Below are 22871 nucleotides of genomic sequence, written 5' to 3' on the forward strand. Positions count from 1 at the left end.
GAGACCGTACAAGCGGGACCTAAGGGACCGCAGGCATACCCGCAGCAGGGCAGCGAGGTGGAACACAGGGACGCGGCTCGGGAGGCTCTGTCTGCGAGGCGGCCCGAAGCGGGGTCAGAGTGTGCTGTGCAACACTTACCTGGTTCCACGGTCGGGCAGGGGGCGCAGGAGAGGCTTTGCTGCCTTCTCGACTGCACACTGCTGCCCTCTGGCAATGGAAGAGGGGGATGAGAGTGGTGAGGTTCTCCTCCTCCCACTGCTCTCCGAGCCCTCTTCAGACCCAGAGATGGAGGAACTGCTCTTTTTTTTTTTTTTATTTGGGCACGCCAAAGCGGCGGAACAGAAACAAACCCAACAAGCAGGATTTACCACCCGGCCCTTCTCCGGGGGAGGAAGAGCAGCCCCATCCATCTCTGGGTCACCCGTCTCAGGGGTGATTTTTCACTAACCACTTAAACAGCAGCAGAGATGGGAGGCATCATCTTCCTGCAGCGGACACAGTAGAGCAGGCTGGGCCGGAGTCTTCTGCAGGGGACGACGCCCTTGGCAACGAGCAGACTGAGGGCCCAAAAGGAACTCAATGGTTTGTCGGAGGAAGCTCCCCGGTCTGCTTCTAACTGAAGAGAACTGCTGGGCTCAGTCCCCGACAGTGTCACCGAAAAGACCACCTTGTGAGATGGGAAGACCCGTGGCTGTGCTTTTACACACAAGTAGCAGCCGGCCAACAACAGAGGGGACTCAAGCTTCCCGGAGAAAGAAGAGTCACGACCGGCGTGTCGACATGATCATATTATCATACGAAAACATGAACCACCCACAAATATCATTTCAGCACGTGCCCAGACATGTAAAACAGTGATCGTGGCCATCAGTGAGGACAGGAAACGAAACAAAACACACAAATAGAATGTCAACTTTAAAAAGACGCACGCTCTACTTGTGTAAGCTCTTTTAGGGACTTCACTCTTTTAAAGTGCTGAAACACGCAGGGGAATGGCCGCCGCAACACAGATAGGGATTGTGTGCAGCCTGTCGTGTGCTCTCTCTCTCTTTGAAGGTGCTCACTCTTACCAGCCGTAAAAACGGCTTTCAGTGCTCGAAGCGCACCGTACTGGCCATAAGAACAGCCTTCTGACGCTGTCAAAACAGCTATTTGCTCAATAATGGCAAACGAAACAAAAAACAGAAAATAAACAGAGGACTTCAACCCCGCTGCTGTGTTCTTCGCCCGCACTCAAAAAAAAGAGTTCAACCAAAAGCTTGATTCGTCTTCTAGCAGACTCTTGCTTGTAGAGAACAGGAACAACACCATTTGGCTCCGAAGTGAAAAGCTGAAGATGCAACGCACCTGCTGCTCACTATATACCCACGGTGTGAGGCGAGCAGCTGCTGCATATGATTGCATGCCAATGTGCATTGGCTCGTTTTAGTTACACTCAAAGTAGAACAGATGCACCTCTTTAGCGAGATTCCTATTCGTCGGTCTGTCTGACGTACGTTGAACGTGACCGACTGAATGGGAACCTAAACACGCCGCCGTCTCCTCTCCACGGTGCAAGGTTGTGCCTTCCAGGAGGGTGTGTTCTGTCACACTTATTCTGTTCTGTTTATTCTTATTTTCGTTTTAATGGACTTTCAGTTTGTTTTCATCAAGTCAAGTCACCTTTATTTATATAGCGCTTTTTACAATGCAGAAGGTGTCAAAGCAGCTTTACAGTGATAAACTGGCAAATAATTTTGGCTGCACAGCAGCTCAAGAAGAAAATGGTGTCCATGTCTAGCTTGTTTAAATTCCGTATTGATTCATTCCTTTGAAAAAATCAAGAGTTATTAATTGAGTTAATTCATCTATACATCAGCTCTGGAGAAAACAGTGATGTCATCGTCTAGCTCAGTTCAGTTTGCATACAATGGTGTCAATGCAGACAGATTGTTGAATATCAAGTCTCTCTAACTAAGCAGCAAGGAACCCAAACTCTAACAGGTGATAAAATTGAGAAAGAAACCAGGCTCAGTCAGTGTGGCCAGTTCTCTGCCCAACAACGAACAGTGCATGATTAAGATTAAGGCAGCATTACAGGTCATAAATCAGATTGGGATTGCAACAGTCAAAATATTTAATCCAGTTCTATCTAGTTGAAGATCGGATTCATCACGCCGGTATGGAAATGGTTGGTTAGGGATCTGTGCCACTGGCTGTCGTGTCAATGAGGCCTTCACAGGGGATTGTCTAGTTGACACTTCAGGGATGCGTCGTGGTTGTGTCTAGGCGCAGATCCTCCATCTGCTCTGGATACGGTCCGGATCTGACTGACTACAGGGTGTGAACTACGAGGGAGCTAGGGGGAGACATGGGCTCCCCTGAAAACGTGATTTGTGAAATTTTGGGGGGGTCTCAAAAAATATTGACAATATGTTGTTGTTTTGACGTGCAGTTTCAGCTTTGTGTAATGTGATCGTGGATTATTGTGTGTAATATTGCAAAAATATCATTCATTCATGCATGATGGTGATTTAAACCTAATTCACTTCAATAAAGATAACTATACATGCTATTTTTGTCATGAGCATCAAGTTGTGGGGGCGCTGTGGTGCAAATTCCACTTATGTCTAGTACATGTTAACTCAAAGATTCTTAGAAAAAATACAAAGGTTGGAGTTGTGGTCAATTCTGTGTTAAGGTAAGGCATGTTATTCGCAATTATGTGAGGTTGTTATAGGTCTGCGTGAGTCTCGATGTCTTAGGCCTAATTGAACGGAGGAATTATGGTATTCTTCTTTAGCCTGATGAGTAACTTTAACCTTTTTTCATGTGAACTCAGCCTGATACTTTGTTTATAGACTATTTGTGGGTGGCTGTTTGTTGTTTCATCTAACAATTCATGTTGATAATGTATAATAGGATAAATCCTGTATAGTGATTTATCCTATATAGTGCTTGCATAAAGCAAGTAGTGCATACATTTGTAGCTGTTATGTTGTATTTTTGTAAGTCATTGTAAGTCCATTGTAAGTGCACAACCCCCCCGCCCCCTGTTATAAAAAAAAACAAAAAAAAAAACAAGTGGGCTCCCCGAAGTCCACGGTATAGTTCGAACACTAGACTACAGTAAACCTCGGAATAAGCAGAGACTAATATTAGGGTACTTGCCATGTGAACGGATGTGAAAATATAAATTGATAATGTGTTATGTGTATGCCAGGTTAAAGAGATGCGTTTTTAGTCTAGATTTAAACTGACAGAGTGTGTCTGCTTCCCGAACAATGCTAGGAAGATTGTTCCAAAGTTTAGGTTACAAATAGGAGAAGGATCTACCACCTGCGGTTGATTTTGATATTCTAGGTATTATCAACTGGCCAGAATTCTGAGATCGCAATAGACATATCGGACTGTCACATCAGTCATGTGTTCCTTTAATTGAGTTTCCTGCCATTCATCAGTTTCCATGGACACTAATCATCTTCACAGCTGTTTGTCTTTTAGTTAATCATCATGTGTATATTAGTTCCTTGCCATCACTCAGCATTTGTCCGGTCTTGTTTACATTAGCACTTGTTTGTATTCTTGCCTGATTGGGATTGCATTGGAACTTAGCCTGATTTTCTTATTCTTTCTGTCTGAACCTTGCTGAAAATAACAAAGAATTTGTATCAATATGGTACAAGATTTTCATATTCAAATCAATGTGATAACCAAGTTAGGTGAAAAGCAAAATCTAAAAGTAATCTAAAAGTAACCAAAAAGTAGGCAGATTATATTACCTTAAACGTGTAATGGGTTACATTACAGTAACTGACTACAATTTGTAAGTAATCTACCCAGCACTGTCTGTACAGAATATATTAATGTATTAAGATGAAAAATACACTTTAACAAACAATTGCAACATATTGGCATTATGGTGTAGGCTGGAAATGACTGATTGTGAGTTTACAAATTATCTTAAAAGGTCTATGCAATTTTGTCACTAATCATCAAATCTGGAGTAGTGACAAAATCTATTTCTATCTGTGTAATCAAAATCAAGAAACAAAAACACACATGGTGAGACAAAGAGATTTTCAAGGATGAACAGATGCACAATCAAACACAGACTACATACATTTCTGATTCTTTATTTAACGTTACTTTATAAATAAAGGGAGGGTTAAAGATATAACATCAGAACACCTGGCCACTTCAGAATATCCTGTGCATTATAGAAAGTGTAGCACCATTTTGGAGACAAATCCAGCGCTGACAGGGAGAATATGTGACCTAATGTTTATTCAGCACTTTTTCAGAAACAGTACATACAGGAAGATTCTATGAGACACAAAACAACGAACAATATTAAGACACATGAGAAACATCACAGAAAAAAAAATAAATAAATAAATCAGCTGAATAAACGCCATTTCAGAATTCCTGGTTTATCATTTCCCACATTTTCCCTCTTACACTTTCATGTTTCCTTCCTTTCTTCCCACCGGTTTTAAACCTTTTATGCTCCCAGTGACTGTTTGTCCTAGATTTCTGCTTGTCTGTTATTTAAATATTAATCCTACCCCTGGTAATTACATGAGACCTTTCTAAAATAATATCAAAATTGCACACATAATGACACAGACAACTTTTACAGGCTGTTTTAACACACATACTGCAGTGCAACATCTGAGGGCATACAATCCAAGCGTCATATATGCTTAGAATCTATTCCCTAGTCCACAAAGTTTTTGTTTTTAGTCCTCTTTTAATGATTTTAATGCGTGTTCCTAATTAGGAGCTAAATAATTTCTCAAATAAATCAAATTTAATATTAGGTAAATGTTAACTGGTCATCATTTTTATATTGCTTAAAACACAATAAGGAATCCTATATACAAACTCCTGATACAAAGTAAAAAAACAATATATAATGCAACACAAGGACCACAATAAACATCCACAAATACACAGCACATCACTGAGGTTGAACATTGATCTCAACAAAACCATGGAGAGGCTTTTTCACTGTAGCAGTAATGTCACACATCAAATGTTGGATAGCACACAAACAACCCATTATGTAAGATACATCTGAGACGAATTCAGAATTATAAGATAATGGGTTTTAATGGCCGTGATTTCCTACTTTTATCTGTTCAAACAGAGAAATATTCTGTCTAGTTCTGTCAATTAAGACTATTATCAAACCTTTTGGTTAATCTACATTGCTGAGGGATGATGATCCCTTTTTGCTCTTGGAACATTTTCGAATTGGTCACTTCAACTAAATTTTGAAGGGAGACTTTCAGTATAGCAACTAGACGTATCGCATCACCTGACCATTGACAGTTATTGCAGCAGTTTTGCACACATACAGTCAACACGTGCTTATGAAACCCTGCAGGCATGTAACAACAGATACTTGGATTGTATCTCTATCTAGGAAGCGAAGATGGCCAATGTTAGTCTGTTAAACTCGCTGCGACTTGTGAATCTATAAGGCAGAGATCCTCCCTCTCAATTTTTTGCTTTTCTTCCGTTTCACTCTCTTCCATCTTAGTGTTTTTCTGGTCGGCGAAGGGCTCAGAAGATGGTGCTCCAGCGTTTGGGTGGAGAGCGAGATCGGCTTTCTCCCTGAGATCGGAGAGAGAAAACCAGCAGGGTCATCATTACATCAGATGTGTAACAGAAAACCTTCTCGACAATGTTGGATTATGCAAGGTCAAAATCAACGTTACATCACCGTTAGTTCTGAAACATATTACAAAAGAATAAATGCTGAAGCGTGCATGGAAATAGCACATAGCATCAGCAGGACGGGTGAAGGACTGAATGTTCAATGTCACAACTAGAGCCTTTGATAACAAAAATGACACAATGTTGAGTCATCCATGTTGTAGGAGCATTACCCAGCCATAACATTTCTAAAAGAGTGATCTGAGCACTCAGCACTCTAGTTCTACAGCATAATGGAGGTGGAGAGCCTGATTGGATTGTGACCACTGTGCAGGAGAGATTGTCATGTGAAAAGTAGAAAAGGGAGAAAAGGAAATTAGCAAAGAGGGCAGATGAGGTAGAAGATTTGAGCTGAACATGAGCAGCAGTGCCATACTGCTGGATGCTGAAAGTGATCTGAATGGTAAGTGTTCAAAAATATTATAAGTAAGTAAGTCTTGCAAATATGTACATATACTGTATATACTACAGTTCAAATGTTTGGGGTCAGTTTTATTTTTTATTTTTTTAAATAATACTTGTATTCAGCAATATTTAAATATTATGAATATTTACATTTACAAAAAGTAAATTTGTAATGTTACAAAATATTTGTAACTTTTTTTAATGTTCTTTTCATCAAATATATAAAAAAATGTATGTATTTTTTTTAAAACAGGTGTTTTACTGTTACAGATCCCTTGTTTCCCTGGACTCCATTTCCCAGAATCCTCCTGTTCTCCACACCTGCACTCACTTCCCTCGTCAGTTCCTCATCATCACTCATCACCTGCACCTGGACTCTATTGTTAGCACTCCTATATAATGCACTCACTCCCTGCACTCCTCGTCCGTTCTCTGTTTTGTTAAGGTGTCTGTCTGTTGTTCATTGCCATTGTTTGAAGTAAAGTCTCTATTATCGTGGAAATCCGTATCTGCCTCATCTCTCTACCAGCCACCCGAAACAGAAGAACGGACCAAAACCGACCGGATTTTCCACGAAAAAAAAAGAATGGAGACTTTCCCCAGCTCCCTGGATCCAGCTCCTCCATCGCCTCTCACCCTAACAGCCAGCGAACGCATTATCGGGCTCCTGCAGGTAGGACGTTCGCTGGAGAGGTATGTGGAGGAGTTCGTTGAGCTTGCTTGCTTGTCTAACTGGCCCGACGCTCAGTTGATCTCCCTGTTTTTGGATGGATTGGATGACGACACTATCCGTTTTGATGAACCTGTTTTTTGTTTCTCCTTAAGCGAAACTATCAATTTAATTTTGTGGTTGAATGGCTCCAAATTCTTAGTGAAAGAGGTTCAGGATCAGTGTTGTCGTCCGGTCCATCCAGAAACACGGTTGGCCGGGCCAGTTAGTCAACCTCCGGCTTCCTCCGCACACCGCTCCAGCGAACTCCCTGCCTGCCCCAGGCTGGACCCATATTCCGCTACTGGGCCCAGTAAGCGGAGGAGGAGGAAGAAAGCGGCCCCAATGTCTCCAGAGCCCGCTCCAGTATCTCCAGAGCCCGCTCCAGTATCTCCAGAGCCCGCTCCAGTATCTCCAGAGCCCGCTCCAGTATCTCCAGAGCCCGCTCCAGTATCTCCAGAGCCCGCTCCAGTATCTCCAGAGCCCGCTCCAGTATCTCCAGAGCCCGCTCCAGTATCTCCAGAGCCCGCTCCAGTATCTCCAGAGCCAGCTCCAGTATCTCCAGAGCCAGCTCCAGTATCTCCAGAGCCAGCTCCAGTATCTCCAGAGCCAGCTCCAGTCCCCACAGAGCCAGCTCCAGTGCCTGTGGGGATTTTAATTGTATTTGAGGGGATGAAATGGCCCTCAACCCCAGTCTCCGCCGAGCCAAGTTCTCCAGTCTCCTCCGAGCCAAGTTCTCCAGTCTCCTCCGAGCCAAGTTCTCCAGTCTCCTCCGAGCCAAGTTCTCCAGTCTCCGCCGCCGAGCCAAGTTCTCCAGTCTCCGCCGCCGAGCCAAGTTCTCCAGTCTCCGCCGCCGAGCCAAGTTCTCCAGTCTCCGCCGCCGAGCCAAGTTCTCCAGTCTCCGCCGCCGAGCAAAGTTCTCCAGTCTCCGCCGCCGAGCAAAGTTCTCCAGTCTCCGCCGCCGAGCAAAGTTCTCCAGTCTCCGCCGCCGAGCAAAGTTCTCCAGTCTCCGCCGCCGAGCAAAGTTCTCCAGTCTCCGCCGCCGAGCAAAGTTCTCCAGTCTCCGCCGCCGAGCAAAGTTCTCCAGTCTCCGCCGCCGAGCAAAGTTCTCCAGTCTCCGCCGCCGAGCAAAGTTCTCCAGTCTCCGCCGCCGAGCAAAGTTCTCCAGTCTCCGCCGCCGAGCAAAGTTCTCCAGTCTCCGCCGCCGAGCAAAGTTCTCCAGTCTCCGCCGCCGAGCAAAGTTCTCCAGTCTCCGCCGCCGAGCAAAGTTCTCCAGTCTCCGCCGCCGAGCAAAGTTCTCCAGTCTCCGCCGCCGAGCAAAGTTCTCCAGTCTCCGCCGCCGAGCAAAGTTCTCCAGTCTCCGCCGCCGAGCAAAGTTCTCCAGTCTCCGCCGCCGAGCAAAGTTCTCCAGTCTCCGCCGCCGAGCAAAGTTCTCCAGTCTCCGCCGCCGAGCAAAGTTCTCCAGTCTCCGCCGCCGAGCAAAGTTCTCCAGTCTCCGCCGCCGAGCAAAATTCTCCAGTCTCCGCCGCCAAGCAAAGTTCTCCAGTCTCCGACGCCTACGAGCCCTCAGCGCCAGCCGCCGCCTACGAGCCCTCAGCTCCAGCCGCCGCCGCCGAGCCCTCAGCTCCAGCCGCCGCCGCCGAGCCAGCCGCTCCAGCCGCCGCCGCCGAGCCAGCCGCTCCAGCCGCCGCCGCCGAGCCTGCCGCTCCAGCCGCCGCCGCCGAGCCTGCCGCTCCAGCCGCCGCCGCCGAGCCAGCCGCTCCTAGTATGGTCTCTGTGATTGAACTCTCCAGCCCAAAGACTGTTTTCCCTCCCTGCCTCCCTCTCCCGCCTCCTCCTAGTCATGTCTATACTGCACCTCCACCTCAAGCCCCCTCGCCCAGATCTCCACCTCGGACCTCTGGGCGATTACCTTCACCCCGGCTCCAACCTCCCTCTGCTCCACCGTTGCCCATCAGTCCTCCAGCTTCACCAGTCTCCATCCTGCCTCCACTCACACCTTGGTCATTCATCAGCCTGCCCTCCCCTCTGGACTTCACTCCTCCGTCTCCGCTCCGTCACTCCGTCCCTCGGATTCAGTTGGCCTCCTCACTCCCCCCGGTGTTCGTTTTGTTGGCTGTCCTTCTGCTTGCACTGCGGCCTTCTGGAGCCCCGGCTGCGCTTCGGTCGGCGGAGCCTTCGGTTCCGCCATCACCCGCCAGTCCTTCAGCGACGCCTGGGCTCAACGCCTCGAAGGCTTCGGCTCCTGACCCGCCATGGCTGCCCGCTGCACCTGACCCGCCATGGCTGCCCGCTGCACCTGACCCGCCATGTATGCCCGCTGCATGTCTGCCCGCTGCACCTGACCCGCCATGGCTGCCCGCTGCACCTGACCCGCCATGGCTGCCTTCGGCTCCTGACCCGCCATGGCTGCCCACGGCTCCTGACCCGCCAAGGCTGCCTTCAACCCCTGACCCGCCATGGCTGCCCACGGCTCCTGACCCGCCATGGTTTTTGGACCTGCCCTGGAGACCTCCACTCCAGTTTACTCCTTCCCCTGCTCCGGTTTGAGGTCTCCAGGGCGCCCGCCCCCCTCCCGGTTGTTACATCTACGGCGCGAGGACGCGCCTACCGGGAGGGGGAGGTACTGTTACAGATCCCTTGTTTCCCTGGACTCCATTTCCCAGAATCCTCCTGTTCTCCACACCTGCACTCACTTCCCTCGTCAGTTCCTCATCATCACTCATCACCTGCACCTGGACTCTATTGTTAGCACTCCTATATAATGCACTCACTCCCTGCACTCCTCGTCCGTTCTCTGTTTTGTTAAGGTGTCTGTCTGTTGTTCATTGCCATTGTTTGAAGTAAAGTCTCTATTATCGTGGAAATCCGTATCTGCCTCATCTCTCTACCAGCCACCCGTAACATTTACCTGTATTTAGAATTTTGCACTTCATTGTGTTGTGTTTCAGGGTTAATGAAAATGTAGGTAAGATTACTGATTAATGTCCTGGTAATGAGCTGACAGTACTTTTTTTACGGATTTATTTTTTACAGTGTACACTTCGGAGCCCCGGACATGACATGCAGAAAAAAAATAGTAGGCTAAATCGTGCGCACAATTTACTAATTCGTTCCCTCGATTTATACAAAATAGTATATCGAGGGAACAAATTAGTAAATCGTGTGCACAATTTATTTTTTTTATACAGTATATGTGACCCTGGACCACAAAACAAGTCTTAAGTGGCACGGGTATATTTGTAACAATAGCCAACAATACATTGTATAGGTCAAAATAAGAATTTATGAGCCATTTATATCTACATACACCATTTCAAGTTGTCATTTTGCGCCAACAGCCCTAAACAGATAAACACTCTACAGAGCACATTTCATCACTATGTTGTTCTTCTTCTAAATCGTTCATGTTTTTAGAGGCAGCTTGTATTGTCACTACATTGAATACGCATGAAGAAGAAGTAGTAGTAGTAGTACACTGTAAAAAATGACTGTGATTTTAACAGTAAAAGACTGTAAAAATGCTGCGGTGAAAAACTGTTGATTGGTTTACAGAAAGTTTCCATACTATATACGGTGAATAACTGTAATAGATCTAATGCTACATTTAATGTAATTTTACGGTAAAATACCATTAAATTCACAGTTTTTGGAAGTGAAAAATAACAATTCATTGTAAAATTTACAGTGAAAATCCATATATTGACATTCCCACAATTCCACTTCACATTTGATATATTTTCGTTGAAATATCTCTGTTTCTTCGTAGTTTTTCTATTTTTTTTCTAATCAGTTATGTACATTAGGGTTTTATGTTACATCTAATGTTGTTAAATTAATGTTTATTGCATTTTTAAAATTTCATGCATGTTACCATGATGGTGTTTAGTGTGTGTGTGTGTGAATGACACTGTGTGCTCCTTCTATATGTTAGTGTTGTCCTTCTCAGCTTGTGGAAAAACAGCTTGTGATGAACTTTGATTCATCATGTTACTCTTATCACCACTGTGTTTGGTGACTGTCAGTGTATTATAAAGGTACAAAACAGATATTAGTACTTCATTAGGTTGGTAAATTAACATTATATCAGTTAATGAAATACGTTATTTTACCGTAAATTTAACAGATTTGAAATGTAAAATTCACATGTAACTCCGTAAGTATGTTTACGGTTTGATGTCATTTTTACAGTATTGTTCTGGTAACCACAGTTGCCGGTATTTTTCAGTAGAAACAACAGGATTTTTTTTACAGTGTAGTAGTAGTAGTAGTAGTCGTCTGGTTTATTAGAAGCAGAGAGCATTCTTTTGTTAGAAGTAAGAAATCTCATTGCTTGAATGTCTAACATACTCTCTGATGACGACATCTTTGGCTTGTGTTGGCCACCGTAGCTTCTCAAATCACGAAAGGGAGGAGTGAGCTACCATTGGTTGCAGTTTGTGAGTGGCTATGTTGTGAGTGGATATGCATTGCTAAGGACTTCATTCGGACAACTTTATAGGCAATTTTCTCAATATTTAGATTTTTTTGCACCCTCAGATTCCAGATTTTCAAATAGTTTAATCTCTGCCAAATATTGTCCTATCCTAACAAACCATACATCAATGGAAAGCTTATGGAAAGCGTTATTCAGCTTTCAGATGATGTATAAATCTCAATTTCACAAAATTGACCCTTATGTGGTCAAGGGTCACATATACTCATCCTAATGTCATTTCAAACCTGTATGACTTTTTCATCAGTGACCTATGTTCATTGTTTCCATATAATGAAAGTGAATAGTGACCATGACTTTTTTATCTTAGTCTCTATCTACTTTCACTGACAAAAAGCACCACAGACATGCTGGTTAACAGCTTTACTTTTCATGGAAGGACGAAAGTCATACGGGTTTGAAAAGACATGAGGATGAGTAAATGATGACAGAATTTCAGTGTGAGCAATTCTTTAAGAAGCAAGTGATATTTCCTTATCCATTGAAAAACAGATATTATTGGGAATCAATGAGAATGAAGAGATGCAAATACTTTTATGCCCTGTACCTGGCAAAATTTCACAATGCTTATATGAGGCTCTCATGACTAACTGAATATAAGCAAGGTTAAGGTGCATGGTAAGACTCAACTTTCACTGTCAAATTAAAACAGAAGAGACTGGCTTTCTTTATAAGCTGAATAAATATTGATTTTGAAAAGCTTAAGTGAATAAAAGACCCTCAATGACTGCTGAAAGACTGAACAGCCCCTCGGCATATGACAGGATAGGTGTCATTACTTTGGTGAGAGATGGATATTATTGGACTGGCACACTGAGGGCGACTCTGGGACAGAAGTAGTCAATAGTCTCATCAAGAACATTCTCATTTACTTTGTCAAGCACAGAAAGAGTTCTGGATGGTTTCAAGGCAATAATCTATGCTCCATCCTGTTATTGAACATTTTTAATAGCCTTAATTACATCTCGATGTTGAAATTGCTTTCTTTGTATGCATTTGCAAAAAGGCGCATCAATCAAACAGTAATTGCGTTTAAATAAGAATAACCTCTTTTAAATAGCTAAAAAAAAGAGGTCTAAACTGTATATGATAATTTTCTCAGAGGATCTAACACGGATTTCGTTTTCTACTGTTTCAGGCTCACCAGGTTGAAGATTCTGGAGAGTGTATTCTGTTCTCTTCTGCGTCTGTGAGGCGATCTAATGCTCTCCGAGCCACGCGCTGACGGGGAAGCCTAAAACACATAGTTTATGAACACAGAGAGGATACCAGCCCAGTGTTGTTTACCCCCCCCCAAAAAAAATTATTATTAGCAAGCTAGGTTGATATATCTGAAAAGCATAAAAGGCATTTTTCTATCAAAACGTTTGGCAATTTACCTTTTAAAAACAAAAAAATTCACAAAAAAATGCTATTTGAAAACAATTATTTTTCCAATTTCATTTGATGGAACAAAAACTACACACTTCACCTTTAAGGAAGTCTCAGAAATGTCCATGAATATTCACTTAACTGTAACTGCCATAATAGCTTCCTGTGTTCATAATGTTGCAATATAGCATCCCCCACACAATTTTTTTTTTTTTTTAGATTGGTGATAAAGTCTACAAAGAGTGCAATAGCAGGTTGTAACAAAGAATGTTAAATGTTTGCCACATATCAAGTATTATAGGAGGGGGTAATTTAGAGATGGCAAGAGTGCAGAATATGACAGTCACAGTCATAACATGGGTTATTTACATAGTTCAATCTCAAAACAAAAGTCAGTTATTAATGTCCAAATGCATCCAATGCTGCATGCCTTTATGTATTGGAGCCTGTGGAGTTAAACAACACGTGACTAAAACATAGGGGGCGCTGGTGAGTCAGTGAATCAGGACCTGGGAAGGGAGTAAATGGGTTGGAGTATGAGTATGGGGGGAAGTGAACAATTTAAAGACCCCTAGAGAGAAAGCTGCTTTACCGGCTGCGACTCAGAAAAAGTCTTGCTGTCTCAAAGTCATCAAGAAGCAAAGAGTCGCTCTGGTTCAGGAGAAATGCCATCATAAAAGAAAGAGCGTAACAATCAAGGCAAAAAAAAAAAAAAAACAGTAGAAAGAAAGAAAGAATGAGAAAGAAAGACAGAAAGAAAGAAAGAAAGAAAGAAAGAAAGAAAGAAAGAAAGAAAGAAAGAAAGAAAGAAAGAAAGAAAGAAACTGAAAAACAATCAAAAACAGGAAAACTTTTCTAATAGTCTAATCAATTCAGTGCCTGAGATCACTCTTTTATAGCTGAAAGCTGTGGAAATTTATAATCACATGATAGATTAGGATAAAATTGCAACAGATTTCTTAAGTAATGCCTATTTCATGCATTTTGGCATTAGACAATTTGTTCCGCAATGAAATTATGCATAATTAATCTTATGAGAGTGTGCCTTAATAAGTGCAATAATTATAGTGAAAGCATTAAATGTGGCTAAATTAAAACCACAATGCATTAATGCTTAATAAACTCCACTAAGAAAATGACAAGGCTTAAATTTCATGGCCCTCAACAACACTGAAAATTTGATCAATCGGGAGATTTGTGGAAAATGAACCCACTCAACCTTATAAAATATCTTATCCCACAGGTTAACGAGAAGATCGCATGAAGCGCAGCGAAAAGTTCAGCAGCTGTAATTAGAGCAATGCATTGGTTAATTCACAAAGAAGAGAACAAATGATTAAGTAACACGACAGATCTATTAGAAATGAGACACGGGACAGAAAGGCTTCCTGCAATCAGCTAATCAGATCTGTTTATGGGGGTGTCTGTGAATGCGAACGTGAATCACGTCAAGGACGAGTGACGTACCAGGCCCAATAGTTCTCTCCACTGCACATGAAAAAAAAAAAGAATGTAGAATAATTAATTTTTTTTCTTAGATGTAATTATAATTTCATTGCTGGATACGAGAGGGCATAGAAAATGATCATGGGTCAAATCTATTCTATCAGCTATGAGCCAGAGTGGTGGTATCTTCATTGTTTAATAGAAATAATGGTGGCTTAATACAGAGGTGTAAAGTATTTGATTCAATTTAATGTAACCTTGTTGGCTTAACAACTTTTACTTTCTACTTGACTATATTTTTGAATAAGTATTACGCACTCTTTACTCCAATACATTTGTGATGAGTAATGCTATTGACCCTTCGCTGGAAGTTTGATTGACAAGTGATCTAACCAATCATAACGCCAAATCCGCCATTTCATCCGACAAAGCGGTCAGGAGTTAGAAGTTTAACCTCGGTGGACTTGAACTTGAAAAATGGTGTGTACTGACGTCTTTTTGTGTTTGAAACAACATTCTTTTATGTTCATTCATGTTTATTTGATGCTATAAATTAACTAGTAAGAAGAGATTATCAGTTCACGAGCTGCTTGAACTGAGGCGCTACAGCAATCTGTCACGACACATTAAAGAGCCACAAAACATTTTTTATTGTTCAAATTTCTTTACAAATTACACAGTTTGAAAGCTAGGACTTTCTCCACAATTTTTCACTCTGTGTGGTGTGACAGCGCCATGGCTTGTCAGACAAAGCAACTAAGGGGGGGCAGGTCTTTGCGAAGAGTCAATTTAAAGGGATAGTTCACCCAAAAATGAAAATTTGATGTTTATCTGCTTACCCCCAGGGCATCCAAGATGTAGGTGACTTTTTTTCTTCATTCGAACGCAAATTATGATTTTTAACTGCAACCGCTGCCGTCTGTCAGTCAAATAAAAGCAGTTGATGGGAACTTCAAATATAACAGTAAATAAAACTTGCTTAGACAAATCAAAATTAAAACCTGCGGCTCGTGACGACACATTAATGTTCTAAGACACGAAACGATCAGTTTGTGCGAGAAACCGAACATTATTTATATAATTTTTACCTCTAATACACCACTATGTCCAACTTCGTTCAGCTTCCTGTTAGTGAGGTCAAAAAACGCGTTCTGATGACGGAAGTGATGTCTCTCCCATATACTTCAATGAGCGCGAGACATCACTTCCGTTGTCAGAGCGCGATCTGACCTCACTCACCGGAAGCTGAACGGAGTTGGACATAGTGGTGTATTAGAGGTAAAAAATTATATAAATACTGTTCGGTTTCTCGCACAAACCGATCGTTTCATGTCTTAGGACATCAATGTGTCGTCACGAGCCGCAGGTTTTAATTTGGATTTGTCTATGGAAGTTTTTTCGACTCTTATTGTTCAAGTTCCCAATCACTGCTATTATTTGACTGACAGACGGCAGCGGTTGCAGTTAAAAATCATAATTTGAGTTCGACTGAAGAAAAAAAGTCCTCTACATCTTGGATGCACTGGGGGTAAGCAGATAAACATCAAATTTTCATTTTTGGGTGAACTATCCCTTTAATAATGGCATTTTGCATAGCACCTCACTTTCTCTGTAGCAGTTTAGATCTGCTACAAAGTGTTATTACCATCTACAGGGCATTGAAGGTACTACATCTTGTGTATTTTGCCCTTGCTCACCCAAACTTGTCAACAGGGATATGAATGCGAGCGCATTAGCAGGTAGTTGCTGAATCGCAGGTGTTTCATATATGAGATGAGGACATGACACCAGCACATCCAGTGCAAGTAGGCTTTGACTATTTAATTTTACGTAACATTATTGAAGGATATTTGCTATTTATTCCCTTTTTGAGCACTTGAGCTTAACTGATACTTGAGTGTTTGGAGACATTTAAGAGGCTGTTGTGTTGACCTTAATTTATTAAAATACTGAGGTGTTATTTGGATTTTAGAAAATAAGCACTTTATTTGATTGCTCTCTCTCTCTCACACAAATAATCTGTTTCATGTTTTTCACTGGCATGTCTCTTGGGTGATGAGGGCTAGTGCACCTCTGAGCCTTCATTCAAAATGAAAACTCTGTCATTAATTACTCACTCTCATGTCGTTACACACCCGTAAGAACTTTGTTCATCTTCGGAACATAACTAAGATATTTTTGAAAAAATCTGATGGCTCAGTGAGGCCTCAATTGACAGTAAGATAATTAACACATTCAAATGCCCAGAAAGCTACTAAATACATATTTAAAACAGTTCATGTGACTACAGTGGTTCAACCTTAATGTTAGCTTTACGAATCTTTTGTTTTGAATCAGTAGTTCGGAGCGTGTATCAAACTGCCAAAGTCACATGATTTCAGTAAACGAGGCTTCGTTACGTCACAAGTGTTTTGAAATTTCAGTGCTTCACCACTGGGGGCGTGACTTTGGCAGTTTGATACACGCTCCGAAACACTGATTCGAAACAAAAGATTCGTAAAGCTTCAAAGATGAACGGAGGTCTTACGGTTGTGGAACGACATGAGCGTGACTGCAAAAGGCATGAGATGTGAGCGTAATGGTCATGTATGTCCGTCAAGCTGTGAAAAACAATGGGAGAGTAGCGCATTGGAATAGAAAAATGCGTTCTGTGTGAACGGCCCCTAATGGAGTTATTTTCGCTGTAAGGTATCTGTACTTTTACTCAAGTATGGATTTCAGGGACTCTTTACACCTCTGGCCTAATAGAGTGTTTTGAATTTCACAGTCTTGCTCTGCCACTATTTACACCCTGAGCAAAATTCTTTTTTTTTTTTCTTTGAAAATGTTCACTGCAAATTTAACTACAAAGATTGTAAATCAATATACCAAGAGCATTTAAAAAAAAAAAAAAAAAAAAAAAAAAAGGATTAGATGCACGCCAATAGAAAAATGGGATGTGAGACTTACCCTTGACTTGGGACGAGGAGAGGACACCTTTCAAGAAACAAATTGAACAAATTGAAACTTTTCGTCAGGGAACATTTTATGTATTCAAAAGGCACAACCACAGCTTTTAATGAAGAGGCCTGAGCATTATAACGAGACTATGCGATATCCGGTGTAACACAAACAAGATAAGCAAGCCTTGAACAAAGACTTTTCATTTTAAAGATGTTTACAGGGGTTGTTCATTAGGCTTCCTTGCAGTTCATATGAATAATGAAGGAAGAGACTGTATCTTTTTAATGAACAAGCCCACACAACTGAGAAACAACTGCGCAATTAGTGGTTCCAAGAAAAACATTTTTAATTTAGGACATGAGTAATAGGAAACATTAACAGTTATAGTTTCCATAGAACCGATTTTGTGTTCTTCAGGGGAAAATTCAAGAAAATGAGTATGAGATAAGACTACATGCTGGTTTGAGTTCAAGTCATGTCACCTGAAAGTGGAATTTCATATTTATACATCACACCTTACATAACAAAAAAAAAGATTGATAGTAAAGGGAATCGATCACTTTGAATAAAACGTCTATGCTATGTCAGGTAAAAGTTTCCACACATATAAGAGTATATTCTCACTTTTTTTCTGAAACAGTGACTTTCAAAGAGTGACTCATTCTTTACTACATAGCAGAGAATCTAACACTAGTGATGTAAGTGTGTGTAATGTTGTCTGTCTGAAAAACAAGTCTGGACTATTGTAGCAAAGAAAACATGGGCTGCATGTTGAACATGACGACAAACTTGGCCTGCGAACTTAAGCGGCAAATGGCCAGACATAATGTGGCATGTCTAGGACGAAAGCTGTCTGGAGGTTGCCTTATTGATATTTTGGTTTGGTTTTAAGTTGTCTTTATCAAATATATATGCTCTTTCTTCTAATACATTTGAACCCATACGTTGAATGAGGTAAAGTTTTCCTGCTGCTCGGTGCTTTGAGAGCGGTAACAACCTCTTTGGATCAGTGGGGGCTAAAGATGAGAACAAAGGGAGGTGTGAAAAGATCATTCTCATGTCTCGAGATGAATTGATTTCTTTTCTGGGGTTTCTATTGTTAGTTTCCTATGACTCCTTGAAGTTTGGGACTTGTAAAAATCCATGTCAGCACACATACATACTGCACTTACAAAGCTCCTGAAGAAATGCACCACTGGGTTGACATCTCCACGACGACGAGTGGAAGAGTGCTGGGGTCTCTGTGGAGAGGAGGATAGATGACCACGAAATGAGCCCTTCAAATAAATGAAAAAGAAATGCCCAGAGTCAAGGTCCAACATACATTAAGACGACAACTTCTTGGACTGGAAATCTAACCATGAGATTTAAAAGACACAGCTACGTTACCAGTCCAGTTATTCAAATTCTGTGACAAAAGCTTGCCACGAGTAAAAATAGAAGAGGCAAAAACGGAAATATATTGTTTTTTTCCTTGCATAATAAATTGCCATGCTTTGAACATTAAATTGAGCTTGCATCAAGGAGGTATGAGTGTCCTGAATTGCACTCTATCACCAGAACAGCAAACCCTTATAATGATATTACTAGCACAGCAAACAGCTGCATCCAACGCTTCTTAATGCTGTGAGGATTTATTGTTTTTTCTTTTGAGTGATTTTGCTATGATCAGTTATAAAAAATAATTCCCATAAACATTATCAGTTGCTGAAGCAGAATGAACAGTGTTTATACGTTCATATTTGTAGGAGCATTATTTTGAAGCAGATTTGTTCAGGATTTAAGACCAAATTCTTTGTTTAAATGCTCCGTAAAATAAAACTAAAAGAATCTTCTTATCTGGAAATATGACTTGAAAGTATGAAAAGATGTTAATATTATAAAACATTCTGAGAAAAAAAAAAAAAAAAAAAAAACAGTATCCCAAAATCCATATCAGTGAAATGTCATATTATATATGAAATTTCACTGATATACATATAAACTGATTTATCTTTAAAATTGTAAAAAAAAAAAAAAAAAAAAATTTATATAACACTTGCATAATACAGCAGAATACTGTCAGACATTTCAGCCAATGCATTTTTTTAATGCAATTCAAAAAAGGATGAGTAGTGAGTAGAGGCAGCCTATTTGCTGTGCAGATGAATTTGCAGTGCAGTCCACAATCAGTAAACATTTTTTCTAAACCCAAGAGTATTTTTGCATGTATGTAAACTGAATCCCAATGAATTCAATACAAATGCAATTTCAAAACAATATTCAAAGTCATCTTCCCAATCTGGGACCAGTATTTTCCCCAAGAAATTGAGCAAGAAGTTGTCGTTGACCATGACAATGTTTGCAAAACCGTTAAAAAAAAAAGACTTACCTTTCCCTTTCTCTTTTTGTCTCCTCTAAAGAACCTGCCAATCTGATCCAGAAGTCCAGGGGCCTTCTTCTTCCTGCTCAGCCCGAAGGGGCTTTGTCCAGAGGTGCTTGCAGTAGCCATTCTAGGTGTTGATCTGTTTGGTGGTCTACAGTCTGGACGTCCCACGAATGTCCTTCTCCACTCAATCCAAAGTCCGTTCTGGGGACACTCTGCAAACCTTCTCGATAGTCTTCGGCACTTCTAAGGAAGAAGGGCTGGCCTTTGAAGGTGTCGTCCCCTCCGTTGCATGGCATCACGGGAGATGAGGTGGGTCTGTAATAGCGTCAGTGAGTCTGGGCTGATGCCAGGCATTCTTTCGAGCCCTATGTGCCCGCGGAGGGTGTCACTACCCTGCTCTCTGATAAAAGGAGCTGCTATTGTTCTAGTTCACATCTGCCTCAACTTGGGTTGAGCACAACAAGGCCTGTCTATAAGAAAGAACCAGAGCGCAGTGAAGAACGGCTTCAGCACAATCAAACCATTGTTGTGATGACTCATGTTCATTATACAAATAGTTTACATTGAGAAATTACATATGGTATATTGCAACGTATAAGGTTTGGAATTGTTAGTTGCAGACACATGCTGCCAAGTTTCATTCATGCAATATGATAAAGCTCGTCTCCAGACATTTAAGGAACACAGACACATCCTGATGATATCATGCTACAGTTGAAGCAACATGCCTTTTTTTATTTCCAAATGTCGCGAACTAGTTCTTGGATTGATTTTGTAATTTGTGCAACCTGCACATGCCGGTGCAATCTTCACTCATTCTGTTCCCTCCACGTCTTGAAATATTCACAAATTAATTTTCAATGACTTTGCCATTCATTAACCAACCGCTGTGTGTGATAATCAGCATGGTGCCCACCATGCTTTTCAGAGAAACATTATAAACACATGGACAAATCTGTCTCTGTTGAGTGTGAAGTGCTCCTAAAAATGCTGTTGGCTTTAGCGTGCTGTTTTTTTTCTCCAACTTTTTTCAAACAATTGACAGTTGTTTGTGCTGCAAGTTTGGCCAGAGAACAAAGGCTACAGTGTTTCATAGTAAAAATATTTTATTATTTATTTATTCATTCATTTTAAAAAATGTATTCTCTTTTTGTTATTCTTGTACTATGATGTTGCAAAATCTGAAATTTCTGATCATATAAACGAAGGCTTTTCCTTCGCTATATCTCCCAGATGTGAGGCTGCTATTTATTTGTCCTCAAGATGTTTTCCACAAGGTCATTAGTAGAGGAAATTCATTCAAACTAGAGATCCAGCAAAACTACTGAGCAAACATGGATAAGCTAAAATAATGAGGCATATGTGAAATAGCTCAGGAAATAAAAAACAACACAGCGCTGGCAGAAATAATGCACAGGCTTTGTAAACACATCTAGTCAATTTAATATACCATCAAATCTAGATTTTAAAATTATGCTACATGATTACAAATGGAAAGCAAACTACAAACCCGATTCCAAAAAAGTTGGGACACTGTACAAATTGTGAATAAAAAAGGAATGCAATAATTTGCAAATCTCATAAACTTATATTTTATTCACAATAGAATATAGATAATATATCAAATGTTGAAAGTGAGACATTTTGAAATGTCATGCCAAATATTGGCTCATTTTGGATTTCATGAGAGCTGCACATTCCAAAAAAGTTGGGACAGGTAGCAATAAGAGGCAGGACAAGTTAAATGTACATATAAGGAACAGCTGGAGTTGGCAACATAATTGGGTATAAAAAGAGCCTCTCAGAGTGGCAGTGTCTCTCAGAAGTCAAGATGGGCAGAGGATCACCAATTCCCCCAATGCTGCAGCGAAAAATAGTGGAGCAATATCAGAAAGGAGTTTCTCAGAGAAAAATTGCAAAGAGTTTGAAGTTATCATCATCTACAGTGCATAATTTCATCCAAAGATTCAGAGAATCTGGAACAATCTCTGTGCGTAAGGGTCAAGGCCGGAAAACCATACTGGATGCCCGTGATCTTCAGGCCCTTAGACGGCACTGCATCACATACAGGAATGCTACTGTAATGGAAATCACAACATTGGCTCAGGAATACTTCCAGAAAACATTGTCGGTGAACACAATCCACTGTGCCATTCGCCGTTGCCGGTTAAAACTCTATAGGTCAAAAAAGAAGCCATATCTAAACATGATCCAGAAGCCCAGGCATTTTCTCTGGGCCAAGGCTCATTTAAAATGGACTGTGACAAAGTGGAAAACTGTTAACAACCCAAGTTGTTATCAGCACTCAGTTCAGAAGCCTGCATCTCTGATGGTATGGGGTTGCATGAGTGCGTGTGGCATGGGCAGCTTACACATCTGGAAAGGCACCATCAATACTGAAAGGTATATCCAAGTTTTAGAACAACATATGCTCCCATCCAGACGTTGTCTCTTTCAGGGAAGACCTTGCATTTTCCAACATGACAATGCCAGACCACATACTGCATCAATTACAATATCATGGCTGCATAGAAGAAGGATCCGGGTACTGAAATGGCCAGCCTGCAGTCCAGATCTTTCACCCATAGAAAACATTTGGCGCATCATAAAGAGGAAGATGCGACAAAGAAGACCTAAGACAGTTGAGCAACTAGAAGCCTGTATTAGACAAGAATGGGACAACATTCCTATTCCTAAACTTGAGCAACTTGTCTCCTCAGTCCCCAGACGTTTGCAGACTGTTATAAAAAAAAAAAGAGGATGCCACACAGTGGTAAACATGGCCTTGTCCCAACTTTTCTGAGATGTGTTGATGCCATGAAATTTAAAATAAACTTATATTTCCCTTAAAATGATACATTTTCTCAGTTTAAACATTTGATGTGTCATCTGAATAAAATATTGAAATTTTAAACTTCCACATCATTGCATTCTGTTTTTATTCACAATTTGTACAGTGTCCCAACTTTTTTGGAATCGGGTTTGTAGATAAAGCTAAAAGTTGTAAATGCATGCATCTCATCTATTCAACATAAAATGTGTGATTTCTCTTTCTAAATTGTAGTTTAAAGACTGTTTATTTGTTTATTTCTTCCTTACACTGTTCAAATATAAATATATTTTGAGTAATAAAAATATACACCGATCAGGCATAACATTATGACCACCTTGCTAATATTGTGTTGGTCCCACTTTTGCTGCCTAAACAGCCCTGACCCGTCGAGGCATGGACTCCACTAGACAAGGAGATCTGGGGAATTTGGAGGCCAAGTCAACACCTCAAACTCGTTGCTGTGCTCCTCAAACCATTCCTGAACCATTTTTGATTTGTGGCAGGGCGCATTATCCTGCTAAAATAGGCCACAGCCACCAGGGAATACCGTTTCCATGAAAGGGTGTACATTGTCTGCAACAATGCTTAGGTAGGTGG

General features: G+C 41.3%; 1 protein-coding gene across 2 annotated transcripts; it reads right to left on the reverse strand.

Moving 5' to 3' along the window:
* Nucleotides 1–4121: 4121 nt before the first annotated feature.
* Nucleotides 4122–19725, reverse strand: mbpa (myelin basic protein a). 2 transcript variants are annotated; one of them, XM_067361481.1, is made up of 6 exons: nucleotides 19445–19725; nucleotides 18246–18314; nucleotides 17080–17106; nucleotides 14152–14172; nucleotides 12458–12547; nucleotides 4122–5602 (listed from the first exon to the last, which is right to left on the reverse strand). In XM_067361481.1, the coding sequence occupies exons 1-6, from the start codon at nucleotides 19562–19564 to the stop codon at nucleotides 5552–5554; spliced, it is 378 nt and encodes a 125-aa protein (XP_067217582.1). In that variant the 5' UTR covers nucleotides 19565–19725; the 3' UTR covers nucleotides 4122–5551. The 2 variants fall into 2 exon arrangements, with proteins under 2 accessions (XP_067217582.1, XP_067217581.1); XM_067361480.1 differs by having other exon boundaries at nucleotides 18246–18350; nucleotides 19445–19719.
* Between the last annotated feature and the right edge of the window lie 3146 nt (nucleotides 19726–22871).

This window comes from Chanodichthys erythropterus, chromosome 15, assembly GCF_024489055.1.
Source record: "Chanodichthys erythropterus isolate Z2021 chromosome 15, ASM2448905v1, whole genome shotgun sequence".
NCBI lineage: Eukaryota > Metazoa > Chordata > Actinopteri > Cypriniformes > Xenocyprididae > Chanodichthys > Chanodichthys erythropterus.